This window comes from Hyla sarda, chromosome 13 (assembly GCF_029499605.1).
Source record: "Hyla sarda isolate aHylSar1 chromosome 13, aHylSar1.hap1, whole genome shotgun sequence".
NCBI lineage: Eukaryota > Metazoa > Chordata > Amphibia > Anura > Hylidae > Hyla > Hyla sarda.
The window spans coordinates 27,854,326-27,874,290 of NC_079201.1; the positions used below are offsets into that span (position 1 = coordinate 27,854,326).

Sequence of the window (19,965 nt, forward strand, 5' to 3'; positions counted from 1 at the left end):
CCCTGGTTTGGAAACACTGGCATAGACACAGCTAAAGCGAATATAGCTCCTCGCTCTCCGTTATTTGGCTGTGCACACTCTGCTCCACTCATTGATAATGGCAGAGGAACAAAAGAAATATGGGGCATATATTGTCTAATGTATTATTGGAATAGATATAGGCAGCAGCTTACAGTTACCCCAATATGATGAAGTGTGAGACAAAGCAGGGAGGACGGCTGATGTCTGCTATGTAATGACGCAACCTGTCAAGTGACAGCGACAATCTTTATTAAACTATCCCCCCCCCCTAGACAAAACAAGAAAAATAAATGTATTTAGCACAACTTCTGTGTTTTAGGAAAGGGGAAATATTTTGGGAGCTGATTTCTGTACAACATTCTAGAATACATTGGAACTACATAAGCTACAAAAGTTATTGTGATGTATGTGTGTTCCCTATAAGGGTGCGTTCACACTGAGGAAAAGGAGAGGAATCCTCGTGTAAAAATTCTGCAGCGGAATTTAAATTTTTTTTTTCGTGAAATTTGCACGGATTTAACGTGGATTTTCCACGCGGAATATAGGAATAATTTTTTTTTTTTTTTGCTGGACTACAACACCAATTGAAATTTCCCTTTTTTATTTTTTTTGTGCAGAATTTCGCGCAAATTCCCTGCGGAAAAATTTTAAGCAAATTTTTTTTTACCATTGGCTTCAATGGACTTCTGCTCGCGTATTCCGCAAAAAGAATGAACATGTTCTTTCTTCTATCTGAACAGAATTCCGCAGCTGAATGTACGCAATGTGAACAGTGCAGGGTAAAATACATTGAAGTCAATGGCAAAGCAGATGTTAAAGGGGTACTCCGGTGGAAAACTTTTTTTTATTTTTTTTTTTTAAATCAACCGGTGCCAGAAAGTTAAACAGATTTGTAAATCACTTCTATTAAAAAAACCTTAATCCTTCCAGTACTTTTTAGGGGCTGTATACTAAAGAGAAATCCGAAAAAGAAATGCATTTCCTCTGATGTCATGACCACAGTGCTCTCTGCAGGAGAAAATCCCCATAGCAAACATATGCTGCTCTGGACAGTTCCAAAAATGGACAGCAGAGGTCAGCAGAGAGCACTGTGGTCATAACATCAGAGGAAATGCATTTCTTTTTCGGATTTCTCTTTAGTATACAGCCCCTTAAAAGTACTGGAAGGATTAAGATTTTTTAATAGAAGTAATTTACAAATCTGTTTAACTTTCTGGCACCAGTTGATTTTAAAAAAAAAAAGTTTTCCACGGGAGTACCCCTTTAACTATTTCTAAGCAGAAAATTCAAGAGGAATTACTCAGTGGGAACGCACCCTAAGGGTATGTTAACATTGAGTTATGTGAAAGGAATCTCTGCTCGCAGAATTCCGTGAGCGTAGATTCCATCTGGTAGGACCACGTGGCACTGCCCCGTTACCATATGCAGAGCCCACGGACTTCCGCGCAAAGAATGAACATGTTCTTGCTTTGCGCAAATCAATTTCAAATTATGAAATTCCGCAGTGTGAACGGGTCCGCGGAAGACCCATTCACACTAATGTTAAGAGTTCACACCGCGGAATGCCGACGCGCAATTCAGCGTGCAGAATTCCGTGCTATTTACTCAGTGTAAACGTACCCGAACAGTCATTTTTGGTGAACGTACCCTAACAGTCATTTTTGGTGAACGTACCCTAACAGTCATTTTTGGTGAACGTACCCTAACAGCCTTTTTTTTTATTTTCAGGTGACTATGCTTTCATGGGTTCACTTATTATACAAGAGGTTGTGAAGGAACTCTTGGGAAAAGGACTAGACACAGCTAAAGTGCTTCTCTTAGCTGGCAGCAGGTGAGAGAGTTGAATGTTAAAGGGGTACTCCGGTGGAAAACTTTTTTTTTTAATGAACTGGTGCCAGAAAGTTAAAGGGGTATTCCAGGCCAAAACTTTTTTTTATATATCAACTGGCTCCGGAAAGTTAAACAGATTTGTAAATTACTTCTTTTAAAAAATCTTAATCCTTCCAATAGTTATTAGCTTCTGAAGTTGAGTTGTTGTTTTCTGTCTAAATGCTCTCTGATGACTCGCGTCCCAGGAGCTGTGCAGTTCCTATGGGGATATTCTCCCATCATGCACAGCTCCCGGGACGTGACATCATTGAGCAGTTAGACAGAAAACTTCGGAAGCTAATAACTATTGGAAGGATTAAGATTTTTTAATAGAAGTCATTTACAAATCTGTTTAACTTTCCGAAGCCAGTTGAGATATATATATATATATATATATATATATATATATATATAAAAGAAAGTTTTTGCCTGGAATACCCCTTTAAATTTGTAAATGACTTCTATTTAAAAATCTTTATCCTTCCAGTACTTATTAGCAGCTGTATGCTACAGAGGAATTTCTTTTCTTTTTTCATTTCTTTTTTGTCTACAGTGCTCTCTGCTGACACCTCTGTCCATGTCAAGAACTGTCCAGAGCAGCATAGGTTTGCTATGAGGATTTTCTCCTGGTCTGGACAGTTCTTGACACGGACAGAGGTGTCAGCAGAGAGCACTGTGGACAAGACAAAAAAGAAATTCAAAAAGCAAAGGATTTCCTCTGTAGCATAGAGCTGCTAATAAGTACTGGAAGGATAAAGATTTTTTTAATAGAAGTAATTTACAAATCTGTTTAACTTTCTGGCACCAGTTGATTTAAAAAAATAATAATTTATATAAAAAATATATAAAATGTAAATGTTTTCCACCGGAGTACCCCCTTTGAGAGATACATGACTAAATGCTTATATACATGCATTTAAAAACCTCATAATAATTCCTATTCTTTCTTGCACTAGTGCTGGTGGAACTGGTGTTCTTCTAAATGTAGACATGGTGGCAGAACAACTAGAAGAACTGGGCTACACTGGGATCCAAGTCCGTGGTCTGTCAGATTCTGGCTGGTTCCTTGATAATCAGCAGTATAGTAGGACGGACTGCACAGACATTATCACGTGCGCCCCTACCGAGGCCATCCAGAGAGGAATCAGGTAACAGGACATGGAGAGGATCTGGAAGAGGTTTTCTGCTTGTACAATAACCACAGTATCATCTACTACAGTGGTCTTCAACCTGCGGACCTCCAGATGTTGCAAAACTACAACTCCCAGCATGCCCGGACAGCCGTTGGCTGTCCGGGCATGCTGGGAGTTGTAGTTTTGCAACATCTGGAGGTCCGCAGGTTGAAGACCACTGATCTACTATATATGAGGTCATAAACTTCAAACTACAAGGTTCTACAGGGAACTGGTTTTCTAGAGAATGGCTACTGACCAACTCAAAAGGCTATTATCTGGAATCTTCCCTTCTGTTACTTATTGATCTATATACATTACACACCTACATAGCACTTGGTTAAAGGGGTACTTTTTTTTTTTTTTTTTTAAATCAACTAGTTAGAGATGAGCGAACTTACAGTAAATTCGATTCGTCATGAACTTCTCAGCTCGGCAGTTGATCACTTTTCATGCATAAATTAGTTCAGTTTTCAGGTGCTCCGGTGGGCTGGAAAAGGTGGATACAGTCCTAGGAAAGAGTCTCTTAGGACTGTATCCACCTTTTCCAGCCCACCGGAGCACCGGAAAGCTGAACTAATTTATGCAGGAAAAGTCATCAACTGCCGAGCCGAGAAGTTCGTGACGAATCAAATTTACTGCAAGTTCGCTCATCTCTACAACTGGTGCCAGAAAGTTAAACAGATTTATAAATTACTTCTATGAAAAAAATCTTAATCATTCCAGTACTTATTAGCTGCTGAATACTACATAGGAAATTATTTTCTTTCTGGAACACAGTGCTCTCTGCTGACATCATGACCACAGTGCTCTCTGCTGACATCTCTGTCCATTTTAGGAACTGTCCAGAGCCGCATATGTTTGCTATGGGGATTTGCTCCTACTCTGGACAGTTCCTAAAATGGACAGAGATGTCAGCAGAGAGCTCTGTGCTCGTAATGTCAGCAGAGAGCACTGTGTTCCAAAAAGAAAAGAATTTCCTCTGTAGTATTCAGCAGCTAATAAGTAATGGAAGGATTAAGATTTTTTTAATAGAAGTCATTTACAAATCTGTTTAACTTTCTGGCACCAGTTGATTAAAAAAAATAAATAAATAAAGGTTTCCACCGGAGCACCCCTTTAAGCAAAGGCAGTGATTCTTTGTGTATTAAAGTAGAACTCCGGGATGTAACCACTTATCTTCTATCCTAAGGATTAGAGATGAGCGAATTTACAGTAAATTCATAGTTACATAGTTACATAGTTAGTACGGTCGAAAAAAGACATATGTCCATCAAGTTCAACCAGGGAATTAAGGGGTAGGGGTGTGAATTCGATTTGTCGCAAACTTCTCGGCTCGGCAGTTGATGACTTATCCTGCGTAAATTAGTTCAGCTTTCAGGTGCTCCGGTGGGCTGGAAAAGGTGGATACATTCCTAGGAAAGAGTCTCCTAGGACTGTATCCACCTTTTCCAGCCCACGGGAGCACCTGAAAGCTGAACTAATTTATGCAGGATAAGACATCAACTGCTGAGCCGAGAAGTTCGTGACGAATCGAATTTACTGTAAATTCGCTCATCTCTACTAAGGATAGGTGATAAGTGTCAGATTGCAGGGGGTCCAACAGCTCTCTGCATGAATATGGAGTGTTGAACCCCCTGCATGAAGCTGCAGCCAACACGACCCCTCCATGCAGCTCTATGGGAGAGCTGGAGCGCTGCTCTCGGCTATCTCTGGATAGGGGATTAATTGTTAAAGGGGTTATCCAGGAAAATACTTTTTTTTTTATATATATCAACTGGCTCCAGAAAGTTAAACAGATTTGTAAATTACTTCTATTAAAAAATCTTAATCCTTTCAGTACTTATGAGCTGCTGAAGTTGAGTTGTTCTTTTCTGTCTAAGTGCTCTCTGATGACACCAGTCTCGGGAACAAATCCCCATAGCAAACCTCTTCTGCTCTGTGCAGTTCCCGAGACAAGCAGAGATGTCAGCAGAGAGCACTGTTGCCAGGCAGAAAAGAACAACTCAACTTCAGCAGCTGATAATTATTGGAAGGATTAAGATTTTTTAAAAGAAGTAATTTACAGATCTGAGCCAGTTGATACATAAAAAAAGTTTTTTTTAAAGCCCAACTTCTTGTATCTACTACTTAATGCCCTGAGAACTGTTATTTGGTAAAGTTTCTATTGACCCCCCCCTTTAGTATATATTTGCCAAAGCTCCTTATATAGTATTGGAGTACAAAGTTTTCGAGTAGAATTTTAGCTGACAAAACGCTTCTCTATAACAGATACTGGAATGGGGTCGTTCCAGAGAGGTGCAGGCAACAATTCAAAGAAGGGGAAGAATGGAACTGCTTCTTTGGCTACAAGATCTACCCCACACTGAGAAGTAAGTAGCACTTGGCAAGGGGGATATACTGTATTTTATTATTTCTCGCAGGCTGTATTTATTTTATTTATCAGCATAATGAGATATATTGTTTTAAAGGGTACTCCACTCCACAGCGTACAGAACATGACGCCCCCCCATGACATGACGTCCCATTCCTCAATGCAAGTCTATGGGAGGGGGCGTGACGGACGTCACGCCCCCTCCCATAGACTTGAATTGAGGAACGGGGCGTGAGGTCACAAGGGGGGGTGTGACAATCCCCGATGCCCACACCCAGCTGGGGAGTGGAGCATCCCTTTTAATGTGGCGGTCTAAAGGTGTTTGAGGTGCTAAGTGCCACCCAATCACTTATTGTAGATACAAACCATATTTCGATCTATCAATGAGCATAGTAAGCTTGTATAGGTTATTGCCTATGGTAGGGGGAGTAGGTGGTAGGGAGAGAAGGTATTGATCACTGGTAAGGTTTTGGCAAACTACGTTGGGTTTCAAATGCTCATCCAGAATTCGAGTCCGAGCGTGACCAGCTGGTTGACATCTGTACACCAGACATGGCTGGTTCTATATTTGTCTGTCTTTGAAATGCAATGCGCTCGACTATATCAGTCATTGATGGGGAATGAGAATTCTCATATGTACATTATCAGTTCTTAAAGTGAAAAAGCATCAAGAATCATGCGGGAGTGGTCATTCTACAGATGTTTAGGTTAACGGGTATCCATGGCAGGTAACATATGTTGGAATCTAAAGGCAGGGTGTTGACTGGGTCGCTTTGGGGAACGCAAACTCAGGCTTCGTATGTCTACAAAAATGCATAGCTGTGATGTAGGATAATATATGTGCACCCCTGAACGGGGTTTCTAATGCATTGGCTCTACTGGATACTAAAAACAAAGCTATTTTCTATCTAACTATAACCCATACAGCACATTAGAACATATTTGTGGTGACCCAGTACAGAATTACGTGTTCTTCTGTACTCCTGCCCATCCTGTGTGGCAGATGCTGCTCAATGTCCGTCATGGGTCCCCTCTTCTCAGAACTCTCTATATTTCATAGTCTAATGTACTGTTACATAAGGGTTAATATATTTGTATTATCTATGTACTTGTTGCCTTAAATCTCTTGTTGCTAAGGACCTTGTTGTCACAGAGGTGGAGTATACAGAGGTGAACATGTGACTTATCTGGCCAATGGGAAGGCTCTAAATTGTCCCCTTATATACTGTAGCTAGAGTTCAGGGTTCAGATTAAGCCTTTGCTGAGGTACAGTTTGGTGAAGAGTGAAGTCTGTGAGGTGGATCTGAAAGGAGGCCTGAGGCCTAGTCCCATCAACCACGCATCTACTACCAGTTAACCCCACTACCGAGGTGAAAGTCAAAGCCTTGCGGTAAGCCTACAGTCTTGGGGATATTAAACAAGTCAAGTCCAGCAAGTTAGTCAAGTCCAAGTCTCTAAAGTATAGCGTGGGCTGAATCAGTTATTTACAGCACAATCAATTATAAGCCCCAGAAAGCCGATAAACTTCCCTAAGTTCACGATTGTACCATCTTTCCAACCTCAGTAAAGCAAGCCAGTTAACCGTAACTTTGCGTCGGAGTGATTATTTGCCCCGTGCCTGGCACAGGTGAAGCTGGCCTACCTCGGGTGGTGTATAGGTCAACCACGCCCTGGCGTCCCGCTAAGGTTAATGACACATTACCCCGTCCGACACCACATATTTATATGCATCAAATGTAAGGAAGGAAAACAGGTTAAAAATACCTATATTCTGCGGAAGATGTAGGAATGGCACAGTCCTCGAAGGAGATTTTTCATGATTGCATCACAATGGGCACTTGTCATCTCTTTTGTCAGTTCAGAATTGGTTCCCATCTGTCTTTTTGCTATAATATGTATTCTATGTATTGCAGGTCCTGTATTTGTAGTGCAGTGGTTATTTGATGAAGCCCAGCTGACGGTGGACAATGTCCATTTGAGTGGGCAACCGGTGCAGGAAAATCAATGGAACTATATTCAGAACTTGGGTCGTGAGCTTCGCAACACCCTGAAGGATGTAGGGTACATATCCAATAGTAGCTGTTCTGCTGCTGTGACCTCTATGCCGCACTTCTGTGACATTGACAATGTTCTTCCTTTCTTGTAGGGCCAGCTTTGCTCCTGCGTGTCTGTCTCATGAAGTCATAACAAGGACGTAAGTCTCACAACCTCCTTCATGGTCTTCCTGATCGTACTGTATACCCACAAATTTATATCTTACTCACATTATGTCATTCAGTAACCTATTTTTTGTGGGTTCATTGCAACATTAAAAGTATTACTGTCACTTTAACTTTTGACATGTCGCCCAGACATGGCAAAAGTGGAGATCACATCGGGTCTCAGGAGTGAGACCTGTTGTGCTCGCAAGTTATAGGCAGGTGAATTTTGCGGCAGCACGTGCCTCACTCCTCAGCTGTCAATATAATCTTTCTGGGTACTGTAGTCCTCCCATTCCCCGTATTACTCTGGTTGCCCGTCTTTGAACCCTCTCCAGCTCCAACATATCCTTCATGTACACTGGTGCCCAGTACTGTACACAGTATTCCATGTGTGGTCTGACTAGTCATTTGTACAGTGGTAGAATTATTTCCTTGTCGTGGGCATCTATGCCTCTATTGATGCCCCCCATGATTTTATTTGCCTTGGCAGCAGCTGCCCGACACTGGTCACTACCGCTAAATTTACTTTTAACTAAGACTCCTAAGTCCTTTTCCACTTCAGTCGTCCCAAGTGTTCTCCCATTTAATACATCATCCCATCCCGGATTTTTCCTCCCCATGTGCATTACCTTACATTTATCAGTGTTGAACCTCATCTGTCACTTCTCAGCCCAAACCTCCAACCTATCCATTTGTAACAATGCACTGTCCTCTATTGTGTTAACCACTTTACAGAGCTTAGTATCATCTGCAAAGATTGCTACCTTACTATTCAACCCCTCTACAAGGTCATTAATGAATATATTAAATAGGACAGGACCCAAGACTGACCCCTGTGATACCCCACTAGTAACAGTCACCCAATCAGAATAAGTACCATTAATAACCACCCTCTGTTTCCTATCACTGAGCCAGTTACTCACCCACTTACACACATTCTCCCCGAGCCCAATCTTTCTCATTTTATGCACCAACCTTTTATGTGGCACCGTATCAAATGCTTTGGAAAAATCCAGATATACGGCATCTAGCGATTCTCCCTGGTCCAGTCTGGAGCTCACCTCCTCATAAAAGCTGATCAGGTTAGTTTGACAGGACCGATCCCTCATAAATCCATGCTGATATACATTTATTTTTATCAAGATATTCCAAAATAGCATCTGTTAGAAAACCCTCAAACAATTTACATAAAACAGAGGTTAAACTAAAAGGTCTATAATTCCCTGGGTCACCTTTTGACCCCTTTTTAAATATTGGCACCACATTTGCCATGCGCCAGTCATGGGGAACAGTCCCTGTCACTATAGAGTACTTGAATATTAACGGAAAACTGTCAGATATTTTCTCCCGCACTATCCACAGTACTGGTTGATAGTGCAGGAGATGCTGATTAAAACGAGCCCTACTTTACCCGGATCCGCCCGGCTGTTCGTCCACAATTGTACTTTTATTCTATGTGTATATCTTGCTGTAACTGGCACCGGCGGGGCTTCTGCAGCTAACTGGCACTGACGTCAGCGCCGCTGATGAATATTCATCCCCCCTCCCTCCAGTTAGGAGCGGCGAAGAGAGGGAGAGCTGGAGGGAGGGGGTATGAATATTCATAAGCAGCGCTGACGTCAGTGCCAGTTAGCTGCCGAAAATCCGCCCGTGCCAGTTACAGCAAGATATACACATATAATAAAACTACAATTGCGGGCGAAGGGCCGGGCAGATCCGGGCAAGGTATGGCTCGTTTTAATCAGCGTCTCCCGCACTATCCACTAGTACTGTGGATAGTGCGGGAAAAAATATCTGACAGTTTTCTTTTAAAAATAGGGGTCTGTCTATTACATTACTTAATTCCTTTAGAACACGGGAGTGAATGCCATCTGGACCTGGTGATTTGTCTATTTAGATTTTTTGTAGGCGGCACTGTACTTCTTCCTGGGTTAGACAGGTGACCTGTACTGGGGAGTTTACGTTATCTCACTGTATTTCACCTGGCATTTCATTTTCCTCGGAGAATACAGTGGAGAAATTTTTTTTATATATTTGCTTTTACCTGATCCCCGTTTATAATTTCTTCTTAATAGTTTTTTTAAAGGGCCAACACTTTCATTTTTTACCTTTTTGCTATTTAAAAAGTTAAAGAACATTTTGGGGTTAGTTTTACTCTCTTTGGCAATGAGTCTTTCTGTCTCTATTTTTGCTGCTTTTATCTGTTTTTTTTTTACATATTTTATATTTTTCTCTATAGCTTTTTAATGCTTGTTCACTGCCGTCCTGTTTTAGTAGTTTAAATGCTTTATTTTTGTCATTTATTGCCCCCTTAACATTTTTATTCATCCATATTGGTTTTCTTTTATTCTTGACCCTTTTATTCCGATAAGGTATAGACCTCCTACAGTGAGAATTTAAAATATTGTTAAAAGTCTCTCATTTAGTGTCAGTATTCTTGTTTTTGAGGACATAATCCCATTTTATATTGTTAAGGGCTTGTCTGAGTTGATCAAACTTTGTCTTCCTAACGTTAATTGTTTTTGTGGCCCCTCGAGAGATTCCCTTATTGCAGAACAAGTTATAATGTATTATATTATGATCACTATTTACTAGTTGTCCTTCTATCTGCACATTAGTTACTCTGTCAGGTCTGTTGCTTAATATTAAGTCTAGTAGGGCGCCCCCTTTGGTCGGGCCCTGCACCATTTGGGACAGATAATTGTCTTTAGCTATAATCAGAAACATGTTTCCTTTATGAGATTAACAGGTCTCAGTCTCCCAGTTTATATCAGGATAGATAAAGTCCCCCATTATTATCACATCAATCTGATGTGCTATCATGTTTATGTCACGGATCGGCAGGCTGGAGGTGGATCCTCTGTGTCAGAGAGGGTTTGGCGTGGACCGTGTTGGTGGACCGGTTCTAAGTAGCTACTGGTTTTCACCAGAGCCCGCCGCAAAGCGGGATGGTCTTGCAGCGGCGGTAGCAACCAGGTCGTATCCACCGGCAACGGCTCAACCTCTCTGACTGCTGAGATAGGCATGGTACAAGGGATAAGGCAAGAGCAAGGTCGGACGTAGCAGAAGGTCAGGGCAGGCAGCAAGGATCGTAGTCAGGGGCAACGGCAGGAGGTCTGGAACACAGGCTAGGAACACACAAGGGAACGCTTTCACTAGGCACAAGGGCAACAAGATCCGGCGAGGGAGTGCAGGGGAAGTGAGGTATAAGTAGGGAGTGCACAGGTGGAAACTAATCAAGCTAATTGGGAAGATTGGGCCAGGCACCATCATTGGTGCACTGGCCCTTTAAATCTAGAGAGCTGGCGCGCGCGCGCGCCCTAGAGAGCGGAGCCGCGCGCGCCAGAGCATGACAGCCGGGGACCGGGACAGGTAAGTGACTTGGGACGCGATTCGCGAGCGGGCGCGTCCCGCTGTGCGAATCGCATCCCCGACGGCCATGTCAGTGCAGCGCTCCCGGGCAGCGGGACTGACCGGGGCGCTGCAGGGAGAGAGACGCCGTGAGCGCTCCGGGGAGGAGCGGGGACCCGGAGCGCTCGGCGTAACAGTTTATTTGCCTCAGTAATTGATCTCCTGCCTCTTCCATTATGTTTGGGGGCTTATAGCAAACCCTTATCAGATTTTTTAAATTTTTATCTCCATATAATTCGACCCATAATGACTCCACATTATCATTTACCTCCCGTATATCCTCCAGCAGTGCAGCCTTCAGACTTTATTTCACATAAAAACAAACTCCTCCCCCTTTCCTTTTTTGTCCGATCCTTCCTGAATAGATTATAACCCTGTATGTTGACCGCCCAGTCACAGCTATCGTCCAACCAAGTCTCTGTTATACCTACTATGTCATAATCCTCCTCAGACATTATCAACTCCAGTTCGTCAGTTTTATTGGTCAGACTTCTGGCATTAGTCAACATGCACTTCAATGGTGTAAGTTTTATTTTCCTATGAAGCCTATTCCTATTAACTATTCTAACCCCTTCCTCCGCTCCACCCCAAGTACATTAATAAGTTCCTCCTCTCTTTCTACACTATCTTTCCCCTCTATGTTGTAGGTTCCCTCCCCCCCCAGTCCCTAGTTTAAACACTCCTCCACCCTTCTAGCCATCTTCTCCCCAAGCACAGCTGCACCCTCCCCATTGAGGTGCAGCCCGTCCCTATGGTAGAGCCGCTATCCGACACAGAAGTTGGCCCAGTTCTCCATGAACCCAAACCCCTCCTTCCTACACCAGCTTCTGAGCCACTTGTTTACCTCCCTGATCTCCCGCTGCCTCTCTGGTGTGGCTCGTGGTACAGGTAGTATTTCAGAAAATATTTACCTTGGAGGTCCTTGCCTTAAGCTTGCGGCCTAATCATTTTTAAGGACACTCCATCTACCTCTTACTTTGTCATTGGTGCCGATATGTACCATGACCCACCCAGCAACCTGTCGAACCCGATCCGCAATGTGCCGAACTTGAGCGCCAGGAAGACAACACACTGTTCGACGATCCCGGTCTTTGTGACAGATTGCCCTGTCTGTCCCCCAAATAATTGAGTCCCCCACTACCAGTACCTGTCTAGCCTGCCCTGCACTTCTCCTTCCCTCCTTACTGGAGCAGACACCCCCATGGCGGTCAGAGGCAGTATCTTGCTGCAGTACTGCTTGCTCTGAAATGGCATCCCCCTCATCTGCCAACTGGGTAAACTTGTTGGGGTGTGCCAGTTCAGGACTAGCCTCCCTGACACTTTTCCCTCTACCCCATTTTCTAACCGTAACCCAGCTAGCTACCTGACTGTCCTGCACCTCCGTCCCTCTACCCTCCCCCACCTCTACCCCAGAATGTACTTGCTCAGTGAGCAGGAGACTCCTTTCCAAGTTGTCAATGCGTCTCAGTGTTGCCAGTTGCTCCTCTAGATCCAGGATCTGGGCTTCCAAATTAACAACTCGCACACATATCGTACAACAATATGCACCCTCAAACAGCTGTTCAAGGATTGCATACATTGAACAGGATATACACTGGACTGCATTTTCCAACATGGAGGCCATCTAGTTATGGGGATTTCACAGATTTACAGCCAAAAACAGACAGTAAATATTACAATTCAATTCTCAGTAGACCTTGTGAGTTCTATGTCCCTACAGTGTAAGGAAAGTAACACTTACAGGGATCTCAGACCCCTGTTTTACAACTCTCTTTCAGCTGCCTCTCTTTCAAAGCAACACTCAGACAGAGGATGCTCAGAACTGAGTCCCAAACAAAGATTTAAGCACCTGTGACCAATCTACCCCTCACTCTAGATATCTCCTGTTTTACAACTCTCTTTCTTTCAGCTGCCTCTCTTCCAAAGCAATGCTCAGACAGAGCATTGGTTTTTTATAAGATGTTTTAAATAAGAGTATTGCTTTAATGACCCCCAATTTATTTTGTTAAACAATGTGATTAAAGGGGCTATCAAGGAATAGAAAGACAGAGCTCATTTCTTCCAGAAAAGCACCACACATGTCCTCAGGTTGTGTGTGGTATTGCAACTTGGTTTTACTAAAGTGAATGGAGCCAAGTTGTAATGCCACACACAACCATAGAACAGGGGTGGTGCTGTTTTCAGAAGAAATTAGCGCTGTATATTGGATAACACCTTTAATACAGCAGTAATAGATGGAGAAATACGTGAGTTAAGTCCTATCTGTGCCTCCACACAATCCTGTCTCTTAGACGTGTTAAGTCAAAGAAAAAGTTTGACATGCCAAATGTTTTAGGCGGCGAGGGTCTGGGTGGGAAGACCCTCTCGATTACAAAAACATGCAGGGAGAAGGGCTCAGCTAAGTTCTTCTCTCCCCATCTCTATCCTCTCTGCAGGAGACAGATTCTATAGAAAGACAATGGAGGCTGTCTTATACATAGAGAGATGGGGAGAGAGAGACTCACTCAGCTGAGCACCCTGTGCCTGTTCTGGGGATTGTAGGGGTTTTGGCACCAGTTTTCTGCTTGCTGTCATTAAATTTACTCTAGAACAGTGTTTCCCTGCCAGTGTGCCTCCAGCTGTTGAAAAACTACAACTACCAGCATGCCAGAAATTGTATTTTTGCAACAGCTGGAGGCCTATTGCCTGGGAAACACTGGTCTAAAAGGTGGAAAGAAGCGTTCTTACAGCTGAGAAGTTGTTACAGTTGTATCCACACCACACAATCTTCTGGATCTTATAATGTTTTGTGTACACCAATACACTGTCCATGATGTCTTTGGCTCATACAATAGTGGCAGAATCTGTAAGAAGTGTCTGTACAGGGTTTCCTCCATGGATATCTATGGTAGAGCCGGCAATACAAACACTGTATCCAGCTCTCCCATAGAGATACATGGAAGGACGTATCAGCTTTGTGTGATGGTCCACAGTAAGCCGTGTACGGAGCCCGGGTCGCTCTGTGCATGGAGAGAGCCAGAGTTCCAGGTAAATGATTGTGGTGAGACCCAGTGGTGGGCCCTTCGCGATCATGTAGATAGGGGGTTCAGATGTTCTGCATCGGAATACCCCTTTAAATCCAGAAATGGTGAGGAATTTATTTCAAGGAGGAAAGCCCTTTTATACATACCCTGTAATACACACAAGAAATATGTGGTTCACACCAGCACCTGAACTGTCTGAAAGTCCTGAAATGTGCAGCAACAGTTACAATGAAAATATCACGAGAAGAACGCAAGCGCCATCTAGTGCTGGTGGGCATAAACGCAGTTAAGCGTTTTGCTTTTTAAGTAGAACAACCTGAAGATGGATAAAAAAGATAGATGGCTAGATTAAAATATAGATCGGTAGATCGAAAATGAAAGCTTGCATCACTTGTCCTACTGTTTGAGGATTCTCAATAGGAAGTGAATAAATCTGTAAGTAAATCTACCGAAATATTATTCATGCAGGGATTACAACAATGCACAAAAGATATAGTTGCCTGACATTGTTGACTCTGTTGCATTTAGCACTGTATCCTTAACTAGGCAAACATGGCCCAGGCCTAGGGTGGCACTTTGAGGGAGCAATGGCTGGGGACAGAACTATATACAGTGGGGCAAAAAAGTATTTAGTCAGCCACCAAATGTGCAAGTTCTCCCACTTAAAGGAGTAGTCCAGTGGTGACCCAGTGGTGAACAACTTATCCCCTATCCTAAGGATAGGGGATAAGTTTGAGATCGCGGGGGGTCTGACCGCTGGGGCCCCCTGCGATGTCCTGTACGGAGCCCCGACAGCCCGTGGGAAGGGGGCGTGTCGACCTCCGCACGAGGCGGCGGCCGACACCCCCCCTCAATATAACTCTATGGCAGAGCCGAAGCGCTGCTTTCGGCAATCTCCGGTTTTGCCATAGAGATGTATTGAGGGGGCGTGTCGGCCGGCGCTTCGTGTGGGGGTCGACACCCGCTATCTGGCCGTAGAGCCTGGCCCCCGTACAGAGAGATCGCAGGGGGCCCCAGCGGTCGGACCCCCCGCGATCTCAAACTTATCCCCTATCCTTAGGATAAGGGGATACATTTTTCACCACTGGACTACCCCTTTAATAAGTTGAGAGAGGCTGTAATTTTCATCATAGGTATACCTCAACTATGAGAGACAGAATGAGAAATAAAATCACATTGTCTGATTTATAAATAATGTATTTGCTAATTATGGTGGAGAATAAGTATTTGGTCATCTACAAACAAGCAAGATTTCTGCCTCTCACAGACCTGTAAATTCTTCTTTAAGAGTCTCCTCTGTCTACCACTCGTTACCTGTATTAATGACACCGGTTTGAACTTATCAGTATAAAAGACACCTGTCCACAACCTCAAACAGTCACACTCCAAACTCCACTATGGCCAAGACCAAAGAGCTGTCGAAGGACACCAGAAACAAAATTGTAGACCTGCACCAGGCTGGAAAGACTGAATCTGCAATAGGCAGGCAGCTTGTTGTGAAGAAATCAACTGTGGGAGCAACTATTAGAAAATGGAAGACATACAAGACCACTGATAATCTCTCTCGATCTGGGGCCCCACGCAAGATCTCACCCTGTGGTGTCAAAATGATCACAAGAATGGTGAGCAAAATTCCCAGAACCACACAGGGGGACCTATTGAATGACCTGCAGAGAGCTGGGACCAAAGTAACAAAGCCTACCATCACTAACACACTACGCCGCCAGGGACTCAAATCATGCAGTGCCAGACGTGTCCCCCTGCTTATACCAGTACATGTCCGGGCCCTTCTGAAGTTTTCTAGAGAGCATTTGGATGATCCAGAAGAGGATTGGGAGAGTGTCGTATGGTCCGATGAAACCAAAGTAGAACTTTTTGGTAAAAACTCAACTCGTCGTGTTTGGAGGAGAAAGAATGCTGAGTTGCATCCAAAGAGTACCATACCTATTGTGAAGCATGGGGGTGGAAACATCATGCTTTCGGGCTATTTTTCTGCTATGGGACCAAGGCGACTAATCTGTGAAAGAATGAATGGGGCCATGTATCGTGAGATTATGAATGGAAACCTCCTTCCATCAGCAAGGGCATTGAAGATGAAACGTGGCTGGGTCTTTCAGCATGACAATGATCCCAAACATACTGCCCAGGCAAAGAAGAAGTGGGTTTGTAAGAAGCATTTCAAGGTCCTGGAGTGGCCTAGCCAGTCTCCAGATCTCAACTCCATAGAAAACCTTTGGAGGGAGTTGAAAGTTTGTGTTGCCCAGTCACAGCCCCAAAACATCACTGCTCTAGAGGAGATCTGCATGGAGGAATGTGCCAAAATACCAGCAACAGTGTGCAAAAACCTTGTGAAGACTTACAGAAAACGTTTGACCTCTGTCATTGCCAACAAATTGTATATAACTTTTGTTATTGACCAAATACTTATTTTCCACCATAATTTGCGAATGCATTCTTTAAAAATCAGACAATGTGATTTTATGGATTTTTTTTCTCATTATGTCTCTCATAGTTGAGGTATACCTATGATGAAAATTACAGGCCTCTCATCTTTTTTAGATAAAGGTACTTTATATATAATATAGTGGGTCCTGGCCATCAAAACTGATTTTACATGTATCTATTTTTATTTATTTAGTTATTTGAAACCTATTTTAGGAAAAAAAACAAAAAAAAAAAAACTAAACCAGGTCATGGCCACCAAACAATTAGCAATGCTGAATATTTTATCAGATACATAACATATCAGATTCGGTGAAAGAAACCACCATAGACACAATAGCTTGTAGAAGACCAATATCTTTTTAATTCACTATGAATGTGAACATTTTGCTATTTTAAATGGACAGGCACTTTCTATAGGGTAAGGGACATATTGTCAGGTATCTTTAGAGCGACTTATTGTAGGGGAAAGCATTTCCATAAATAGACCATAGACAACAATACAGACCTCTTATCCAACAACTGAAGTGGTATTGAAAGGGTTATCCATGAAAAAACTTTTTTTTTTTATATATCAACTGGCTCCAGAAAGTTAAACAGATTTGTAAAATTAGTTCTATAAAAAAATCTTAACTTCAGAAGGTCATAAGTACTGAAAGGATTAAGGTTGTTCTTTTCTGTCTAAGTGCTCTCTGATGACACCTGTCTCGGGAAACGCCCAGTTTAGAAGCAAATCCCCATAGCAAACCTCTTCTAAACTGGGCGTTTTCCGAGACAGGTGTCATCAGAGAGCACTTAGACAGAAAAGAACAACCTTAACTTCAGAAGGTCAGAAGTACTGAAAGGATTAAGATTTTTTAATAGAAGTAATTTACAAATCTGTTTAACTTTCTGGAGCCAGTTGATATATAAAATTTTTTTTTTTTTTCCTGGAATACTCCTTTAAAGGTGTACTCCATTGCTCAGCGTTTGGAGCTGGGAGCTTGTAACGTCATGGTTCCACCCCCTCATGACATCACACCCCACCCCCTCGATGCAACTCTATGGGAGGGGGCGTGACAGCCTTCACGCTCCCTCCCACAGACTTGCATTGAGGGGGTGTGACGTCATGATGGGGCGGGGCTATGACATCAAGGGCTGCCGGCTCCAGCGTTCGGTACAGTTTGTTCACAACGCTGAGCAGCAGAGTACCCCTTTAAGATTTTGTGCATACAAAGCTCCAGTATTATCCTTTTTTGTTTTGTGTGTATCTGGTTTGTCACAAGTATTGTCTTTATGCTTCATATAAATGTTCTGTTTTTATTCTGCAGTCACTGGACCGAGGTGCAGGTTCGTGGGACATCTCTACCCCGAGCACTGCACTGTTGGGACCGCAGTCTACAAGAAACTAACAAGAACAGCAAGACCCCATTAAAGGGATGCCCCTTCCACTTAATGGACAGCTGCCCATGGCCACAATGTAACCCCACTTGCCCCTCCATTCGAGACCACTTCACAGGGCAGGAGATGAGTGTGGTCCAATTTCTCATGCACCTTGGCTTTGATGTTCAAAAGATGGCGAGCCAACAAGGCATGGAGCCAAGCAAACTGCTGGGTGTGCTTAGTAGCTAGTTAGGGGCGAGCTCTGTGTAAAAGGGTTGCGGTCTGATATTTATGGGAAGGGTCTTTTAGGGGTAAGGTGCCTGACAATAAAGAAATGGTAACATATTTATGAGGACATGAAAGGGTAAGAGGAAGTGAAGTCAATGTCAGATGATCACGGGGATTTGGCACGTGTAACTTTAGAGCCACAATCCAACTACAAATGGGTGCTCTTCTAAAATGTCTGACCTCCATCGTCTCCAATGGGGGGACATCAACCCAATGTGCCCTTATCTATAGTGACTTCATAGTCTGAGACCTATAGAAGATCATTTTTAGATCGTTTTTTGTAAGATATTTGTTTTTTTATTATTTTTATAAAACTAAGCAAACAAACCTCATTCCCGGGGGAGCCATGTTATTTATTGGAGTTTGTAAATCCTATTTATGAATGAGGGCAGGAGAGCTGCCCCGTGTACAGTTGTAAATAGTACCTGCATGTTCTGTATCATGGAAACTATTCCCTCATTAATAAAAAAAAAAGAAAAAAAAATGTTTTTTTTTAATTTCTTTGTATATTCATCAAAAATTGTCCACAACGCGATGGTCCAAAATCCAAGTAGGATGTGTTTGCAGGGCCACTCCTGCCTGGTACCGTATTTTTCGTCCTATAGGACGCGCTGGCGTATAAGACGCACCCAATTTTTAGGGGCAAAATCTAAAAAAAATTAAGATTTTGAACCCAATAGTGGTCTTCAACCTGCGGACCTCCAGATGTTGCAAAACTACAACTCCCAGCATGCCCGGACAGCCTTTGGCTGTCCGGGCATGCTGGGAGTTGTAGTTTTGCAACATCTGGAGGTCTGCAGATTGAAGACCACTGCAGGAGGAGGTAATACTCACGTGTCCCCGCCGCTCCGGACCCGTCACCGCTGCCCTGGATGTCGCTCCATCGCTGTCGCCGTGTCCCCGTCGCTCCGGAACGTCTCTGCTGCCGGCCGGGTATCCTCACTCTCCGTCGCCGCCATCATGTCGTTACGCACACCGACGCACGTACGCGACGACATGATGACGAGGAAGGTGAGCGCCGGCCATACAGGGGATCCCTGAACGGAGAAGACACCGAGGAGGCAGGTAAGGTCCCTCACGGTGTCCTATAAGCACTAACCCGGCTATTCAGTCGGGCTGTTCGGGACCATCGTGGTGAAATCACGGCGGTCCTGAACAGCCCGACTGAGCAGCCGGGTTAGTGTCACTTTCCCTTCAGACGCGGCGGTCAGCTTTGATCGCTGCGTCTGAAGGGTTAATACAGGGCATCACCGCGATCGGTGATGTCCTGTATTAGCCGCGAGTCCCGGCCGTTGATGGCCGCAGGGACCGCTGTGATAGGGGTGTATTCGCCGTATAAGACGCACCGACTTTTCCCCCCCAGTTTTGGGGAAGAAAAAGTGCGTCTTATACGCGAAAAATACGGTACATGTCCAACACCCAAAAGAATGACGCACAACACATGGAAAAGTCAAGAAATTCTTCCAGCAGAGAGCGACCCCTACTCCTTGTTAATAAAATGTTATAAAGTATTTCTTATCTGTCAAGCCCACCTACTTAGATAACAATTATCCAATTAATTCAGGAGGTGACCACAAGGTAGCGCTCTTTTTTTAATTATTTATTTATTTATTTTTTTAAATGTGTTTAATTGAAAGAATAAAAAACCTTTTGACAGTACAAAATATACACAATGAAAGATGTGTAAAGAATTCAATGGCACAGGTGGTATGCACATACACAAGGTAGCACTCTAGATCAAGAATTAACTGTTCATAACGTCCAGCTAGTAGATGGTTAACCCAATCTTGACCTAAGCCTAT

General features: G+C 43.4%; 1 protein-coding gene across 12 annotated transcripts in view; it reads left to right on the forward strand.

Moving 5' to 3' along the window:
• Positions 1-18,616, forward strand: part of NOTUM (notum, palmitoleoyl-protein carboxylesterase) — a 65,779-nt gene extending 47,163 nt beyond the window's left edge. For all 12 annotated transcript variants that reach the window (XM_056549700.1, XM_056549699.1, XM_056549698.1 and 9 more), the window contains 6 exons: positions 1,750-1,852; positions 2,847-3,038; positions 5,334-5,434; positions 7,350-7,497; positions 7,583-7,630; positions 17,824-18,616. In XM_056549700.1, the coding sequence (XP_056405675.1) occupies positions 1,750-1,852; positions 2,847-3,038; positions 5,334-5,434; positions 7,350-7,497; positions 7,583-7,630; positions 17,824-18,124 (893 nt within the window). In that variant the 3' untranslated portion in view covers positions 18,125-18,616. The remainder of the gene's footprint in view (positions 1-1,749; positions 1,853-2,846; positions 3,039-5,333; positions 5,435-7,349; positions 7,498-7,582; positions 7,631-17,823) is intronic.
• The last annotated feature ends 1,349 nt before the right edge of the window (positions 18,617-19,965 follow it).